The sequence below is a fragment of the Engraulis encrasicolus genome, chromosome 2 (genome assembly GCF_034702125.1).
Source record: "Engraulis encrasicolus isolate BLACKSEA-1 chromosome 2, IST_EnEncr_1.0, whole genome shotgun sequence".
NCBI lineage: Eukaryota > Metazoa > Chordata > Actinopteri > Clupeiformes > Engraulidae > Engraulis > Engraulis encrasicolus.
In genome coordinates, this window is record NC_085858.1 from 50,881,860 (window position 1) to 50,899,596 (window position 17,737).

The 17,737-nt window shown below is 44.3% G+C and overlaps 2 protein-coding genes across 5 annotated transcripts in view; both read right to left on the reverse strand.

Annotated features, from left to right (window-relative positions):
* The window catches only part of LOC134440337 (uncharacterized), a 96,355-nt gene extending 88,626 nt beyond the window's left edge, over positions 1-7,729 (reverse strand). For all 4 annotated transcript variants that reach the window (XM_063190383.1, XM_063190375.1, XM_063190391.1 and 1 more), the window contains exon 1: positions 7,272-7,729. The gene's annotated coding sequence lies outside the window, so the exon portion shown is untranslated. The remainder of the gene's footprint in view (positions 1-7,271) is intronic.
* Positions 7,730-7,908: 179 nt separating this feature from the next.
* On the reverse strand, positions 7,909-15,324 carry si:ch211-207i20.2 (uncharacterized protein LOC568537 homolog). Its single transcript, XM_063216530.1, has 5 exons — positions 14,966-15,324; positions 13,913-14,078; positions 12,595-12,650; positions 12,013-12,112; positions 7,909-9,939 (listed from the first exon to the last, which is right to left on the reverse strand). Exons 1-5 carry the CDS (start codon positions 15,155-15,157, stop codon positions 8,903-8,905), a joined length of 1,551 nt encoding a protein of 516 aa, XP_063072600.1. The 5' UTR covers positions 15,158-15,324; the 3' UTR covers positions 7,909-8,902.
* Positions 15,325-17,737: the final 2,413 nt, after the last annotated feature.

Sequence of the window (17,737 nt, forward strand, 5' to 3'; positions counted from 1 at the left end):
TGTGTGCCTGTGTGTGTGTGTGTGTGTGTGTGTGTGTGTGTGTGTGTGTGTGTGTGTGTGTGTGTGTGTGTGTGTGTGTGTGTGTGTGTGTGTGTGTGTGTGTGTCCACTGACAATACTGATAATACAGATAATATGTGGAGTTGTTGTTTGTGCTCAGGTTTGTATGGATGTGGAAAGTGCAGGGATAAGCCAGACAAAAATGGAAGCTATCTGGGTCTGGGACTGAATGTCCTCTAACTAGTATAGGTGCCTTATGACCTTTCATGGAAAGTGTGCTCTGTACCCCCAAAAGGCATAAATACATATGCACGCACGCACGCACGCACGCACGCACGCACGCACACGCACACGCACACGCACACACACACACACACACATACACACGTAAGTTTCCCTGACAACAGCAGAGAGGTTATTGGGTTACAGGGCCTAAAATATACCTCTTGGTTAATTATGCAAAAGCCCTCACCCCAAACTAGCACATGGCCCTGACAGAAAGTCAATACAAGAGATTTGTGCTTTCCCTGTGTGTTCCTTTAAGCCATACTGTAGACATGGACTCAATATAATCTACCCCAATGATGACAACAAGGCATGTGCCAAATGTAAGCAAATGAAAGAATCCTAGCGCTAAACACCATATGCATTATGATTTCTGAGCTAAGTTGCAGGCAACACAAGAGGTCATTATTGGTATAAAGTTAATCAAGCCCTAAACCTATAGGCTAAACATTTGGCTAGGCAGAATCTTTGATCAATCCTGTGGCCGCCTTGTATTTTGTTCCTGGAAAGTTTGTAGGCTACTTACTTGGATTTACACCAACATGATACACCAAGCCAACGGCAATGTATGAGAATCAAAAATGATTGTTTTTAAGATAGTTTAAGTCCAGCTGTATGGGTTTATAGGGTTTCGTTTAGAGTTTGATCCCTGTGGTAATTGGCTAATCAATATTAGATCCTGGTTGCCCCCTAATCCAGAGCAAGGGTCAGGAGACAGACATGTCTTCTTCACCTTCATAGTGTGCTTCAGAGGTCAGCACCACTTTACTAAGGTAAAGAAAATCAGTATATTAAGTAGGCTAAAGTCTAAAAAGATACAAACACGGTTAACAGGCCTATATTGAGAAAACCCTCTAAATAGCAAGCTGACGGACCAACCAACATAGCGACGTACAGTCACTGCACGTGACAAAAGCTAAAATAAATAAACCACCAGGCCAGCATATCGTTTCTCTTGGCAAAATGCAGTTCTGACACAGAGCTTAGTATAGCGCTGCAAAAATCTGACAACACGCGTTAGACAAGGCTTGCTACACAGTTCACTGATAATGTAATGTAGCGTAAACTATTGGGCCAGTGGTTGACCCATATCTCACATCTGTCATACAATGGGTAGATAAAAACAGAGAGTCACATGCTCGCTCGAAGCATCTTGTGTTGGGCTGCCTGCATTCCATCATAGGCTCTCAGCCAGCTCAGTATCTAGTTTAATAGGCCAAAAAACGAGCTGACCTGAGGATGAGAAACGAGAGGAGGAGGAGGAGGAGGGGGAGGAGAAGGAGGATGGGGAGGACAAGGAAGAAGGACAGATAAGGATGAAGAACAAAAGAAATATGGAGAGAGAGAGAGAGAGAGAGAGAGAGAGAGAGAGAGAGAGAGAGAGAGAGAGAGAGAGAGAGAGAGAGTTGGGCTGAATAGGCAGCTAGCTAGCCTGAAAGGGCTAGCCTAATAATGGGGTTAACACAGCTGTTGTGAAGGGCAATGACACGGAAGAGGTTATCATAAGTAATTAGTGCTATTGACTTTTGACTTTCAGAGGCTAGTGTGTGTGTGTGTGTGTGTGTGTGTGTGTGTGTGTGTGTGTGTGTGTGTGTGTGTGTGTGTGTGTGTGTGTGTGTGTGTGTGTGTGTGTGTGAGAGTGAGTGAGTGAGTGAGTGAGTGAGTGAGTGAGTGAGTGAGTGAGTGAGTGAGTGAGTGAGTGAGTGAGTGAGTGAGTGAGTGAGTGAGTGTTATTATAGCCTAAAATGCTAAGTTGTGTTCACTTCTCTTAGTAGAATTCACAGAAATAAGTAAGACCAAGGCTTTTGTGTTTGTGACCACACACACACACACACACACCACACACACACACACACACACTTCAGTCAGAATAGGGAGAGGGACATTTAGGCACTGGTAATCAAATAACAAAAGATGGATGATCCATTCACTTGCGGTAGCTTACATCTGCTCATTGATGGCCCCACCCCCCAAAATATACACACAATTGAAAGGAGAGACCTCTCTCTCCCTCTCTCTCCCTCCTCCCCTCTGTCCTCTCTCTTCTTTTTGTGCTTCGAGTGCTATTCTCCATCCCCAGCTGCTCAGCTGGGATTGCTTTGTGCTGTATGAAGCCAGTATCCTTCTCTTCCCTTGGCTTTTCAACCTCCACAACAGCAGGTTTGTTACTCGCTCTTTTCATCCTATTCATGTCAATAGAAGCTAGCCTATGGAGACTATGTCGCCACATCGCAGAGACACACACGCCACCTGTTCCCATTCCCACTCTGTTCTCATGAGGACCCATGAAGAACTTTGGAGAGGACATGGGTCAATAGCTGGTACAACAAAAAACAAGTTCAGGAATCAAAACATAACCCTAACGCTAAACTTAACCCCTAAACCTCACACAGAAACCTTCAGGCTGACTTACGATATCTCAAAAAAGCCAACCTAGAAAACCGACGAATTACCCATAAACCTACCCAAGTCGCAACAAGTGCCTGAAATGTTTATTTTTATTAAAATCTGTTTACCAGTCCCTTGCTCTTCTGGGCACAATTCTGGGCTCTTCATAGCTAAATGGAGCTCAGCTCTGCCTGTTAACAAACTAAGTAACTTACTAACTAACTAGTTGTTGTGTATGTAAATGGTCAAAGGAAAATGGTAGAGACTGGAGTTGCAGGAAAGACTTCGTAGCTGAACTAGATCAGGCCTCAGCCTAGTAGCTGAATTAAATCCAAAAGCCACAATCCGTAATCCCCATCATATCAAGAAAATGTGATTTTAAAAGGACCCATGATGAAAACTGAGATTCTGAATGCTCCAATAATCCACAAAAATAACTGGCTGTGTGTGTGTGTGTGTGTGTGTGTGTGTGTGTGTGTGTGCACGCGCACGCACAGCCAGCAGGGTGCCAACAAGGCAAACATGTGCTTCTCCCCGACAACCAGGCACCCTGTTGGGGGAGATGGGGACAATGTGACTGTTGTGGGAGAAGGTTGAGGACCCTCATCATCACCTCTCTCTCCCTCCCTCTCTCTAGCACATTGACTTCCCCCGGGTGCACACACACAAAGCAGCACATTCTCCCCAGAGAGTCCCAGAGGCCCCTACTGCTCCCACTGCCTCCGCCACAGCCACAGCCACATGGGCGCATCGCCACAGGCCTGTCCTGCCCTGTACACACGAGCACACGGCTCATGCCACCTACCACGGGTCCTTCCATGTGAACCAGTAGCACACACACAAGCACATGCTCGTTAAATTAGCCATCAACAACGAAATGAGAAAGAACAAAAAAAAACTGTGCCCAGAGACCAAATTCATCCCCACCTTTAAGGTATCATGTGACTGCAGGGCATGCTAAACTGACAAAATGACCAAACAATAGTAACTGAAAATGGGTCAAAACTAGACTGCTGTTATTTATATGCCATATCATGATGCCATGTTGCAGGAGCAAACCGGCAGCAAACAGCTCCAATGGGAGTTGGCCAGCAGTAGAGCAGGATACAGCTGAGCACCAGCTAAACAAACACTCCATAGTGTACGGTTGGATGTCAACAACACACATGCACACACACGACACGACAAACATGACCTCACTGTCAAACCCAAATGGACCACAAACAGACCGCATTGTGCCCTGCCCATCACAAAGACACAAAGATGTAAACAGACAGAACACTAAACCAGATGTAAACAGAAAGAACACTTAAATAGTCTTGCATCACGCATACTATACAGACAACAAACAGAAACACACAGACTAGAAAGGCACACCAACACGGTCTCTCTGTCTCTGACACACAGACAGACAGACGGACAGATACACAGAGACTGAAAGGTATCATCTCAAACAAACACAACAGGCAGTGAGTGAGAAAGTTATGCCAGGCAGGGACATTCACAGGGCCATAAACGGAGGCACTCCCTCACACATCCGTCATAAAACTCATCAGACCTACCGACCATGCACTGCGCTTTGTGAGCAGTAATTCTTTTTAATGCAGGGATCAGACAAAACAGCAGAGGAAAGGAGAGTACTTTGTAGGCTATAGGATTGTGGGTGTACTGCCCATAATCTGTAAGAGGAAAGAAGAGAGGGGCACTCTAACCCAGAGCTGTATAAAGTAGAAGTGCTCTTACAGATGTAATAACAACACTAGTAGCATGATATTACAAAGTTGAAACCATGTAGTATCGTACCACTAGTGCTGGAATCGGATTTGTAAGAGTACTTCTACTTCTACTTTAGACAACTCTGCTCTTACCTGGTAACATATTTTGTTATCAGGTAAGAGAATCCATCATGGCCACAGCGCAGCAGCAGCCCACCTGCAAGGCAACCTGTGCATCAACACGCGGTTCGAGTGCCGCCGCTGAGCGCCTCTCGGCAGTGGGCCCAAGGTCACCTCTTCCCTTCCTGCAAGAGAGTCCTCGAGTTTGCAAGGGAAGGAAAAAGGACTCTGGTTTTATTTCGGGAGCGGAAAACATGGCGTCTGTCTATCTGATGTAGGGCGTGCGCGTGCCTGTAAGCAGAGCTGCTGGGAGATTGCTGAACGGGCATTTCTGCGTCGTCATCACGCTCCCTTCCCTTTTCCCACTTCTCATGGGCCGTGCAGATATCCTAACCAGGACAGCAGCTGAATCGGGGGGGCGCGCAGCAGGAGCTCATACAACTTGCTTCCAGAAGACGGGCAAGATCAGAATAAGGACTTAAATGAAATCAAATGGCAATTGTTACCAGAGGTTGATAATGTCGTTGGAACTTCTGTGATATCCTATTAGACATAACTTACACTTTCCAGCCATCCGAAAGTTAGTGAAGAGCTTATGCATGCAGTGCTAAGACCATACCCAAGAAAAGCTTGATCTTAACTCATTAACTGCCAGCCACTTTAAATTCATGTATGTGTAGAAAGCTGCCGTTTTTACACAAATGTGTAGAGATGACCCAAGGCTTAAACAAAAATGACGACTTGAAATGCTGTAGCCGCCAAATCAGTTGAACCTGGACAAAAAAAACTGGACCCCTTTGGGTGTGTGTGTGTGTGTGTAGGGTAGGATGCATAGGATTTAGGGCCCCTGGTACATAATGGCAACAGCGTTATGCAGCATAACTTAGACTGGGGTTGGGGTAGGTGAGGGCCATTTGGCCTGGGCTTACCCCTCTACACCTGTGGCTCCCTCTGCCCAATAAGCATGGTCACGACTCCACCCCTGGCTATACCACACCCAAAACACTGTTGACGTCAGGTCAGGTCTGCTGACAGTAAACAAAGCCTCATTAAATATCGATAAGGCAAAACAGTCCAGGCCAGGCAAGGTGATGTAAGGATAGGGTAGGAAAGAGAGAAGGGAAGGGAAGGGAAGGGAAGGGAAGAGAAGAGAAGAGAAGAGAAGAGAAGAGAAGAGAAGAGAAGAGAAGAGAAGAGAAGAGAAGAGAAGAGAAGAGAAGAGAAGAGAAGAGAAGGCCAGGAAGCAGACACGCCATCAGCACCAGATTATACTTTTTACAGCATCATCACAAGTGCACAACAATCACTAGGTGCAGTTGTGTCTGCAAGCCCACGGGGCAATGTCATATCAGAATCATCCTCAACCTGGCAATTAAACCCACACCATCACTACAGTAGTCCTAGTGACCGGAGAATCCCTTGAGTCATCCTAGGCAGGCGTCTGGGGAGTGACTCCAAAAATCTTCCGAGCCAAGTAGGCTAATCCAAGGGAGATTTGGGGAAAACGACAGCTAGTGGATGTAATCAGGTTGAAGTGTGCAGAATGTAATGTCTTTCCACCCATGTTAGCTGTGCCTCTGTCTCTGTCTCTGTCTCTGTCTCTGTCTCTGTCTCTGTCTCTCACACACACACACACACACACACACACACACACACACACACACACACACACACACACACACACACACACACACACACACACACACACACACACACACACACACTGGGAGAGTCATGTTACATCAGGCATGCAATCAGTTTCAACTGACATTGGCTTTAGTGTTGTAGGCTAATGATGGCCAATCATATATCCTATCTTCTATACAGGCAGAAAAGTAAAGGAGTGCCATAGAAGACTAGGCCTATACATTTTCAACTAAAATAGTTATTACTATATCCGAATGTGCTCTTAAATACACAATTGTTCTGCCATCAATGCGCGACTAACAAGCTCATTCTTTCCGAACAGACCACAATCTGGAACATGAGATAGAGCTCTAGGCCTATTCTGGTTAATCAGCGATTGTAGCGTGATGCCACACTAGTAATTAACTAGGAACTTTTCGGGGACGAGTAGACCTAGACACAGGAGGGACGTAGCTCTATGGCTGCTATTCTGTGATTATGCAAATAAGAATACAAATGCACTGTCCACCCAGGGGGATAGGGGTGACAGTGAGTATATGAGCTACTAAACCAGAAAGCCGGTTTTAATAAAAAACAATGCTGTTTCTATGAGAATGTGCCCAACTTGGCATTCTTAACTGTTCCTGTTAGCGATAAAATGGTAAAATGTGTTGATTAGACGAGGAAGTCATACGGAATCAAGCCAGCTACATAAATTGTCATATTGTTTCACTGCAACATTTCAGTAGGCCTACTGTTACAGTAGCTCAGCTAGAATCTACGGGAGCCGAACCCAGAGCCATGCTTGAATGACGATACAGGGAGAGCTGTACATGACGTTTTTGGATCTTGCTAGGTAACGCTTCCACATTCCAGATTAGGTTAGCAAAGATTACAATTCAGTGGTGTGGTCATACAGACAAACGTCACCATTGAGTAGGGCCCGTGAGATATTTTCCCTCTTGAGCTCTACTGAAATGATTTGTTAGTCCGGGTGACTGAAGTGCGATATGCACGGATTCATGCACCGGGTTAGCTAAATACCAGCCTTGGTCAACCTAACGATTACCAATGACCCACGTTACGTTCACGGACAACAGTTCTTTGGGTTATACCGTCATTGATCTTTTTAACTTACCTTATTCAGAGAACATGTTCACTGATCCTTCCCTTCGTTGGTAGCCGGTGGCCAGGACAGAAGCAACTAGCCAAGTGAATGCGGAGTGAACGTCCCCTAGCTTACCAGGCTACAGCAATGCGTTGTTAATAAGATACAAAAGTATACACGATAAATGCTTTGCTGAATCAGAGTTCATTAGAGTTTGACATACAATGAACCTAGCAAAAATCCCGTTGGTTCAACCGTTACCGCTGCTTCTCGTTTCCTTTCGGGTTGTGTCAGGCGGTGTTTTCTTCTGCAGTTCTGCCCCTGTGAACTACACGCTAGCACAGCTGACGTTGACGTAGTGAAGAACACACTCAGTGCGGGCGGGGGGAACATACCATGGAACACAGCGCCTCCAATGTTTTACACACGTTTTTCAATATTGCACCATTTTACAGGAGGAAAAAACTATGCAACCGTGGAATATATGCGCTACTTTGGATAAGTAATTTCTGTATACTGGCAATATTTGGGAGGGACAGGGGCTGTGCCCACTAAAGTGCCTTACAGTGACAAAACAAATTACTTGTAAAAAAAAGAATAATCTTAAGATTAACTCGTGCGTGCCACAGTAAACAGAGCACATAGAACTCCTGTCTAATTTGTGATGACGACACACCAAATAATTAGAATGTCAATTGTATAATACAATACTCAATTTATTTTGCCACACAATTCATCTGAAATTCCAATTTCCCATGGCTCGTTGATTTGCAATTGAAATAAAAAGAAAATGAAAAACCCATATTAGTCTCAACTAATCATAGTATGACAGAAAAATCAAGACATTCCCTGAAAAGAAAAGAAAAAAACAGTTATCATTCATCATTCAGCTAATGTCATCCAAAAATTTAAGCATGATCTCTAATCTTTTACAGAATGGTGTTAGTCACCTGACAATGGCAACCTCACACTGAAATTCATTTACAGGTAAATCTCTACTGCACAGCAATGATATTCAAACTTCCAAAATGCTTTTAAAATAAAAGCTTCCAAAAGAAATCCAACATTTGTAGGACATAAATAAGCTTTCCTACACCTGAAACTCCAGTTACATACAAGGGCCTAACCAGAATTCCATGAACCAGTAGTCATTTACATCTCTTGAGGCAGGAGCAGAAGGGATTGTGAACTAGCAAGACATATGCCATGCATCCCATTTCATATATGTGGTTTTAAGAATACCTTTTTTCATTGGTCTACGGTAACAGTTTTTCTGTATTGCATAAAAAAAGCCTGGTATTCCCGGTGTTTGCTAATGCATGATTCTGAATCGTGTGCATCCCTGCCTTCTAGACGGCACCAATATTTATTTACGCTGTTCTCAGTGTAACCAACTCCAAAAGAATTCTTGTGCACACCAGACGACAGCATTTATAAGGTAAAGGGAGGTGCAGACAAACAGAAGAGCTAAGCAGTAAAGGGGAAAAGGCTTTGGTTATGTCATGGGTCAACAACATCAGACATTAGTCTAATTGAAATCCATGCCCCAGCCCTGCAGCAAAAGCAGATCCACTTAAAAAGGGAAATTTCTATACAGAGTACAGACTAAATGAAATATGTGAATATGGACAGTGTCATCACTCAGCAAAACACAGTCCGGATCAAGCGTACACGCACTTGTGCAACTTCAAGTTGCGCGGGTCCGAGTACCTCTTCCCACACTTGTCGCAGATGAACTGCTTGCCGCCGGCGTGCACGTGCCGCTTGTGCGTGCGCAGGTGGCTGCCCTGGCTGAACGTCTTGCCGCAGGCCTCGCAAGTGTACGGTTTCTCGCCAGTGTGCGTGCGCTCGTGCAACTTCAAACTGTTCGTGTTGTTGAAGCGCTTGTCGCAGAAGTTGCAGCCAAAGGGCCTCTCTCCAGAGTGTGTGCGTTTGTGGGAGACCAGGCTGCTCTGCTGGCTAAAGCTCTTCCCACACTCCTTACACGTGAACGGTTTTTCCCCCGTGTGAATGCGCTGATGGATCTTGAGGTTCACCGACTGCCGGAAAGTCTTGCCGCACAGCTCGCACGAGTAAGGCCGCACGTCCATGTGGATGCGCTTGTGGATCTTCAGGTTGACGGCGTGCCTGAAAGTCTTGCCACACGAGTCGCACTTGAAGGGCTTCTGGCCCGTGTGGATCAGCTGGTGGCTCTTGAGGGTGACGGCGCGCGTGAAGCGCTTCTGGCAGACGGGGCAGCTGAAGACCTTCTCGCCCGTGTGCACCAGCTGGTGGCGCGCCAGGTTCTGCGCCAGGTTGAACTTCTTCCCGCACTCCTCGCACGAGAAGGGCTTCTCGCCCGTGTGGACGATCTGGTGGGTCTTCAAGTGGGAGGCCTTGCTGAAGGACTTGCCGCACACGTCGCACGCGAAGGGCTTGTGGCCGCTGTGCGCGTTCTGGTGCACGCTGAGGCTCTGCTTGTGGGCGAAGGCTTTGCCGCACAGCTCGCAGCCAAAGGGCTTGTCGCCGGTGTGGACGCGCTGGTGGGAGCGCAGCTTGCCGACGGTGGGGAAGCTCTTGCCGCACTCCGTGCAGATGAGGATCTTCTTGCCCGAGCTGCTGACGATGCCCGTGAAGCCCTCCAGGTTCTCGGCATTCCCGTCGCCGCCGTTCTGCTCGTCCGCACACAGGGCTTCTTTGGAACTGGGATCCAGCACGCCTGAAAAGAAAAAAAAAAAGTCGGTTTGTTTAGGTTACTGCAAATACAGCAACTGCAAAAAAGAAAATGACAGTGCAGATAAGCATGGGGCTATGTGATTAAAAGTGGAAACGGATAGAGAAGAAAGATGTTTTTTTTTTGTTCAGTCCAAGATGACGTTCACAGTCGAACGCTGAAATTGGGAGATATTCCAAATAAGGTGAAGATGATTAATAAACTAGTAATAATGCCTAGAGAAGGACCACTAAAGGAGCAAACACTGAGCCTATGCTGTAATAGGGTCATTCCACGTGAAATCAGACGCTTTGGGACCCGACCGATCCGGATTTCCATCATACTTGGTGTGCCTTTTTAGTAGCAAGGTAGCACCCCAGAACTGCATTGGTTTGAATCTGACACTAAGTACTTCCCGTTCCAGTTAGGTTCCACTACCAGAAGCACATCCTGATGATCCATGACAAGTCTATCTGGTCTGAAGGGAAAAGTGAAGGATGGAGATGGTCCATGAGGATGCAGGAAGTTCAGTTTCACCTCTCCAGTGCTCAGCATACATTCCTCAACACATGCTAGCCACTAGTTGCCATCATATACAGCTACAACATACCCTTTGATGCTTGAAAATGTAACACATTCCTTTACTGAGCTCATTCTTTCAACTCCTTCTCTGAATGCGGAAAATGGCCTAATGTCCATTGACAATGGGCAGAAGCTGTGTAGTTTTTGAGTACCTGGAATAGTTCTTGCAGATTCAAACCTCTTCAACAGGTTCTCAGCTTCATGATGGTGCATCTCTCTCAAGAACATCCATTGCCAGTTTGCCACAACAGAGATGTACCATCATGAAGCTGAGAACCTGTTGAAAAGGTTGGAATCTGCAAGAACTATTCCAGGTACTCAGAAACTACACAGCTTCTGCCCATTGTCAATGGACACAGTGGAAGTTAGGCCATTTTCAGCATTCAGAGAAGGCAGAGTTGAAAGAGTGAGCTCAGTAAAGGAATGTGTTACATTTTCAAGCATCAAAGGGTATGTTGTAGCTGTATATGATGGCAACTGGTGGCTAGCATGTGTTGAGGAATGTATGCCGAGCACTGGAGAGGTGAAACTGAACTTCCTGCATCCTCATGGACCATCTCCATCCTTCACTTTTCCCTTCAGACCAGATAGACTTGTCATGGATCATCAGGATGTGCTTCTGGTAGTGGAACCTGTAACTGCAACGGGACGTACTTATACATTATCTACAAAAGACACAGCTGCTGCTTCAAATGCACTGGTAGAGTACAAAATGAGAGTGTAGCCATTGATTATCTCTTTAAAGTACGGTAAAGGGAAGATGACACAGGTACACAGAGAAGGAATGTTCAAACATTCACATATCATCATTTGGTGTGTATAAATGGACATCTGCCTTAGTTTCTGAAACCTGGGACCATGGAAACTGACCATTTTTGCTTTGTTTTTGTTTTGTCATGTGATGCTACTATGGTATTACCATATTATTAGTAAGTGGTCTGTATGATGCCATATTTGTGAGTCAAATTCTCTCTGAAATGAATAAAGTACCGAACACCAGCATTTGAGGTGTTGCTAATGACATTGCCGGCTACGTTTGGACAAGGAACTGGCCATTTTAAAATATAGTTTTTTTAGATATTCAATTTTTAATTTTTCAATTTATCATAATTCATATTCTGAGAGTTGTTGTATTCCAAGCTGATTGTGTAATATGTAGAGCCAGAAAAGAGCTTTCAAATAACACCACAGGCATCTTTTTGTGACTAACACTGACTGATATATTCAAGGCTGAATGTATAGTGTCCTACCCTCACATGTGAACCTTTCCTAGTCTGTTTCTCCCTTAATATTAGTGTCAGATTCAAACCAATGCAGTTCTGGGGTGCTACCTTGCTACTAAAAAGGCACACCAAGTATGTTTGAAATCCGGGTCGGTCGGGTCCCAAAGTGTCTGATTTCACGTGAAATGACCCAATAAATGAATGTTGTGTATGCATCAACCTAAACAAAAACATGTATAGAAGTTGTTGTGATTCTACAGTATGTAATGCTCACTCGCTGCAAGCTTTCCCAGGTCAATCTTGCCAAAGTCGTCCCGGATGGTGACGGCCATAACCAAGGGAGATTCAGGTCTTTCTGGCTTCTCATCTGGAACCTAAAACCAAGATCATGTTTACGTTTACCAAGTATCAGCAAACATCCAGAATATTCATCTACGTCATTTGTCTGTCTGTCACACAGGTCTGCGAATGCAGTTTTCTCAAGGTCACTAATCATCCTTTCAAATCAAACTCTATTTATAGTTTCTCACTCCAACTCATTCACACCCACATGCACATCAGTACTATTGACTTATCATTTTACATAAATCTCATAAATCAATAGTCTTTCCTTCATTGATTAATTTAGATAAATTCGACTATCTGGGTTGCTCTGTATACACGGAGCAACTGGCTTCATAGTCAACAAATGAGTTCTTCAGTTTGCAGTAGAATGTGTGCAGACAAAAACAAACTGTACAGTGCACTTTTCATCGAGAAGACGCCTCATCACAAACTAACAGTATTTGACATGAAAGCAGTCTGTTCACAAAGAACAAGTCCTGAAAAAATGACAGAAATACAGGAAAGAGCTTACATCATCAGGAGCCAAATCTGCACTTCTTCCACAGCCATCGTATGAATGCTCCTCCTCTGGTTGGATGCAATACAATAAGAGAAAGGATTAGTTCAACTCAGACTGACAGCTCTGTTCTAAGACATATTCACTTGTATATTAAACTAGATACAGCATGTATTCATGGCAAATGGTGTGCTGAAATGATATTAAATAACCTATAATTATCACACAACAGTAACCCTGTAACACACAGTAACTGGCCTGGCGCTGAGGAAGGAATTGAAAGCATGTAGATTCAGCGGTAGCCTGGTTTAGCCTCGCGAGCCATCCTACGTACTTCCGCCAAAGGTTTGGCTCCACCACTGTAGTCTGGCCGTGCTTCTCTGTGGAGTGCCTGGAGCAGTAGAATTTTGATCGCAACGCCCCCCCAGAAAACAGCCAATAATCGAATACACCCCCCACGTGGGGACGAAAGGGGGAGGACGCTCGTGACAATGACGTACACATCTGCGCCAGAGCCATTGGTCTGCGCTATGTTGTTGTTGAGTAACTGCCAGCGATTGGGTGAGAGGTGTCCAATAATTTCAAACCATAACTGAGTGCTAACTTCCTGCTTCCTACAATCGCTTCAGAGCAAACAAATGCCAGACTACAGTGGTGGAGCCAAACCTTTGGCGGAAGTACGTTGGATGGCTCGCGAGGCTAAGCCTGGTTGTCACAGACGGTGCGTTTGTGTAGCTCTCCACAGCTCTCCTCCAGGGGGCTCCAGAGCTACACACACGCACCGTCCGCGAGAGCCAGGCTAATTCAGCGGTGGGGTTACTCTAGAACATTGAAAACTAATGATAGCTTATGGCCTTGCTAGCAATGACATGACCACAGTCATGTTCCAACCCAGAAGCACATCCCCAAGGAGTAAAAAAAAAGTCTTCTCACAAACAATTGAGACAGTATGGCACTAAAAGAAGTGAACATCCAGCTAACTGGAGTTCACATAGCCACCAACATTCTTTACGGCAGTGATAATCAAACTGTGGGCCTGGCCTGGGAGCCGAATTGTGTGTGTGTTGCTGCTGTTGACTATTTATTTGAGTTGTATTATTTAGAGGGAGAGAGGAGGACATTTGTGGAAATTTCATGTGGGCCCCAAGCTGGAAAAGGGGGGGAACCCTGTTCTACAGCATATTGAAAGGCAAACTGCACCTTTAGAGCTGACAGTTGCAAACTGGCCCACCCTCTGTGGAAATAATCACACATAAAATGCAAATACCAGAACATGCATTGTTTATCTAATGTACATTGCATAGAGTACATGGAGTAAGGGTCAACTTCTTACCCATTCCACCAAGTGATAAAATGTTGAGGAAGCAACCAGGTTTCGCATTTTTGCCTTGGAAAGTCTTGCATTCCATATCCAGGAAAAACTTTGTTTCATTCACCAACTTGATGATCTTCCCAAGCGCCTCGTTTCCCAAGACTTCCATAATTGAGGCAAACTGAGTCTGAACAAACAGAATAAGGGTCAGACAAGTGACAGCACGGGAAACTAACTAACAAAACAGAAACACGTTTACTGCACTGTAGTCAGGAAGTGTGTGTGTGTGTGTGTGTGTGTGTGTGTGTGTGTGTGTGTGTGTGTGTGTGTGTGTGTGTGTGTGTGTGTGTGTGTGTGTGTGTGTGTGTGTGTGTGTGTGTGTGTGCACGTGTGTGTTGCACAGTACACGTCTATCAATTAATGTATGAGAAGGTTAGTTTTGAGTGTGTGTGTGTGTGCATATGTGTGCATATGTGTGCGCGTGTGTGTGTGTGTGTGTGTGTGTGGCCTATGAGTGAGTGAGTGTGTGAGTGAGATTATTGTCAATGTCTTATTTAAATGTTTTTAGTACTGCACATTGGATACTGGTCAATCTCAATTTCAAACTTCTGTGCTAACCCTGTTACTAGATTTTTGACAATAAAGTACACTTGACAATGACAATGACACAAAGCTGATTTACTGTCTTGAGTAAAGCATATTTCATTATACTGGAATGGAGAGCTAGACCTGCCATTTTGCTCTGTGGCGGCTGTTCAATGTCCCCCCACAAACGATCGGCAAATAATATGGATGCGACAGACATCTTGTTGGGCAACGACGCAAATCAATCGGGATGCTGCGGGAGTCGCATTCATACGCAATATCTGAGCGCCTCGCAGCATCACTTTCCACGTGAGTGACAGCCAGGTAGCCTACCAATTAAGTTGGCAAACCTGCATCAGTTACATAGTTAATGTGTTATTTACAGAAATCTGTCTTTCAAGCAAGTGGCCTTGAACTGCGAGATCACCTATGCCCCTCCGACAAAGCAGAAATGTAGCCTGTCTACAACAAACCTGGAGTAAGACTCACCATCTTCACTTCACTCTCCGTTTGCATCTTACACTTTAGCTCCTCGTTTGCCATCTGTTCCTTTGTGAGTTCCAGATTCAATAAAAAGACAGATCCTTCCTCCACAAGTTTGCACATTTCAGCAATAGCAGCGTGAACTAAAGTCTCCATGACCGACGCCAGATGAGTTTGCAGCGCAACACAGTTTGACATCCTAACGCTACTTGGTCTTGCTACTCTCTTTGCCAATCGGCCTGTGGACACATGTGAACACCTTGGTAATTAATTGTTGAGTCCGGTGAAATGTATTTAAAGTAATAACCAACTTTGCAAGCGATTTTGTACTATCTAAAGCTAAGTTAGCTGTCATAATCAGAAGGCGCTTCACCGGAAATACATCATTAGGACAACAAAATATTCCTGTCTGAAAATGCTCTAGTGCCCCCCAGCGTCCATTCTCTTTGGAGGCCCTAGTTCGAGAGGATAGTTCTAGTGGCCAAATTTCTCAACAGTGTCCTCCTGTGGTGAAATGTAAGGCAAATGCATCATGGTGCTAGAACATGGTGTGGGGAACATTTTTTCATTTGAGGGGCCACTTCAAATTCCTCCAAGGGCTGCAAAAGTTCTCCAAGGATTTCCCCCAGCACTTTAGGCTTATATTGAGGGCAGTCACCTTTAAAACAGACCCCTGAATATAACTTAATTGCATTGCAAATGTAATTTTGTAGATTCCTTCACAAAATATTACATGTGAAGCTGCATAAAATTAAAATTGTAACGGGGGGCGCATAAACCGCCTCTCGAGACTAGGTTCCCCAACCCTGTGCTAGAATCTAGGACCTAGCCCTAGATGAATTCCAAGTTATTACAGCTGTCTGTTGTGATAATAACCAGCAAACCAAGTTGTACATTTCATGATGAGTGTGATTATAGCGAGTACCAATAATTAGCAGTGCAGACAGCAACCATTTCGCTTGATTTAACAAAGCAGAAGTCAACAATTACGGACAGGCCCAAGCCTTTCATATCATTTATTTGATTGTTACACAGTCAGGAGGGTAAAGTCAGGACAATTCCAAGAGTGATATCGTTGTAAGGTGGAATGTGATTTGTTGGAAAATATCTCATACAAGCAGAATAAAGTAAGTACCCTGGTTAACTTAATTCTTGGTTTAAAAACTTCCTAATGTTCTATTCAGGACTGCCAGTCTAAAATGAACTAGTTTTCAGTATTGGAGCAGATTCCAATTCCCAACCAAAGGAAACATTTGTATTGGTAAAAAGTCAGGGAAAAACTACAGGTCTACTATCCATTAGATTTTTTATTGAGTTGTATCGAACGTGTACATAGCCAAAAAAAAGTGCATAACCAACACAGCATACAGTATAGCTGTTCTTTTCATATAAGCATCATATGGGCCTACTGCGTGTACATAACCAAGAACATATAACATAACATTTAGCATATGTGGAACCTCAGTTGTATCATACGTATATGTACATAACCAAAAACTAGTTCATAACCAACATTCTACCTATATGGCATTGACACAAAATAAGTTGAACTTGTGATTTTTCTGTGCACACCTCAGCTGGCAGGTGCGTGGGAGATGAGATGACCCATGTCACTAATCAAACAAACTATAAAATCTCACAAACTGACCATTTCATTGTTTTCTTAAATACAAAATATTTCGGTCCTAGACCTTCATCAGGTTAAAAAAAAGAGCACTGTAGGACTGAACAATTGTCCAAAGACATAAAACTGTCCGAATAAAATAAAACATACAATTATATACAACAACAAAAAAGACGCAAACAAAAACCTTTCATCACAAAAGCCCTGGAAGACAACCAATTTGATGGTTTTGGGGTTGTTGAAGAATGTTGAAGCATTATTGTACAGTATTAATAATACAAATGGGTAAGCAATGGCAAGTCATCACATCTTTTGAATTGAGCCCAGTCATTACTGTACTCAAGCTCTTCTATGTCTTCTGGTGCCGGTGAAGACTCAAAAGCAGACAGAGACACGGGTGTGCCCTGTGCTACCGCGTCGCCTGGCGTGCTTGGCAACACGCCACACTGCACCATCATATGCCGGAGGATGGCCTGGAACTGGTACGCAGTAGGACTGGCACCTCCTAACACACACACACACACACACACACACACACACACACACACACACACACACACACACACACACACACACACACACACACACACACACTTATCCTGGTCCTATCCAGAGTTTGACCTTAACCTTTTCCTTACCATCCACAGTGATTAAAGGTTTTGCTCAAGTCACTAGTCATACAGGCTTTGTACAGTTTCTTTTTTAATTAATTATTGAAACAGAGTAGAGTATTTTTTCTTGAACTTTATACAAATTGATGCACAACTGCTGTGACCAGTCACACCATAGAATACGCAACCTGTCAAAGTGGCAAGCGAGGCTGAAATTGTTATTAGCCACAGCCATGTGGACAGTTGGCAGGTGCCAATGCCAAGCCCCAAATACACCTACCTAGAGACAAATCAGAGACTAAGCTGTTTACACATATATGGGTAGTTTTGAAAACACATTGGTTTTGGCCTCTTGTTTACATGTGAATAAAGTTTTAGAATGTACATTTCATGAAAATTTTAACAGAACAGTTCAAAAAAATATTCCATTTAGGGGGCTAAAACTCACCTGTTTTTTTAGCCACATGTTGTGTTTACAAGTAAATTGATAAAACATATCATCCGCATTCAAAAATGACCGCATACGTGTAACCAGCACCTAAA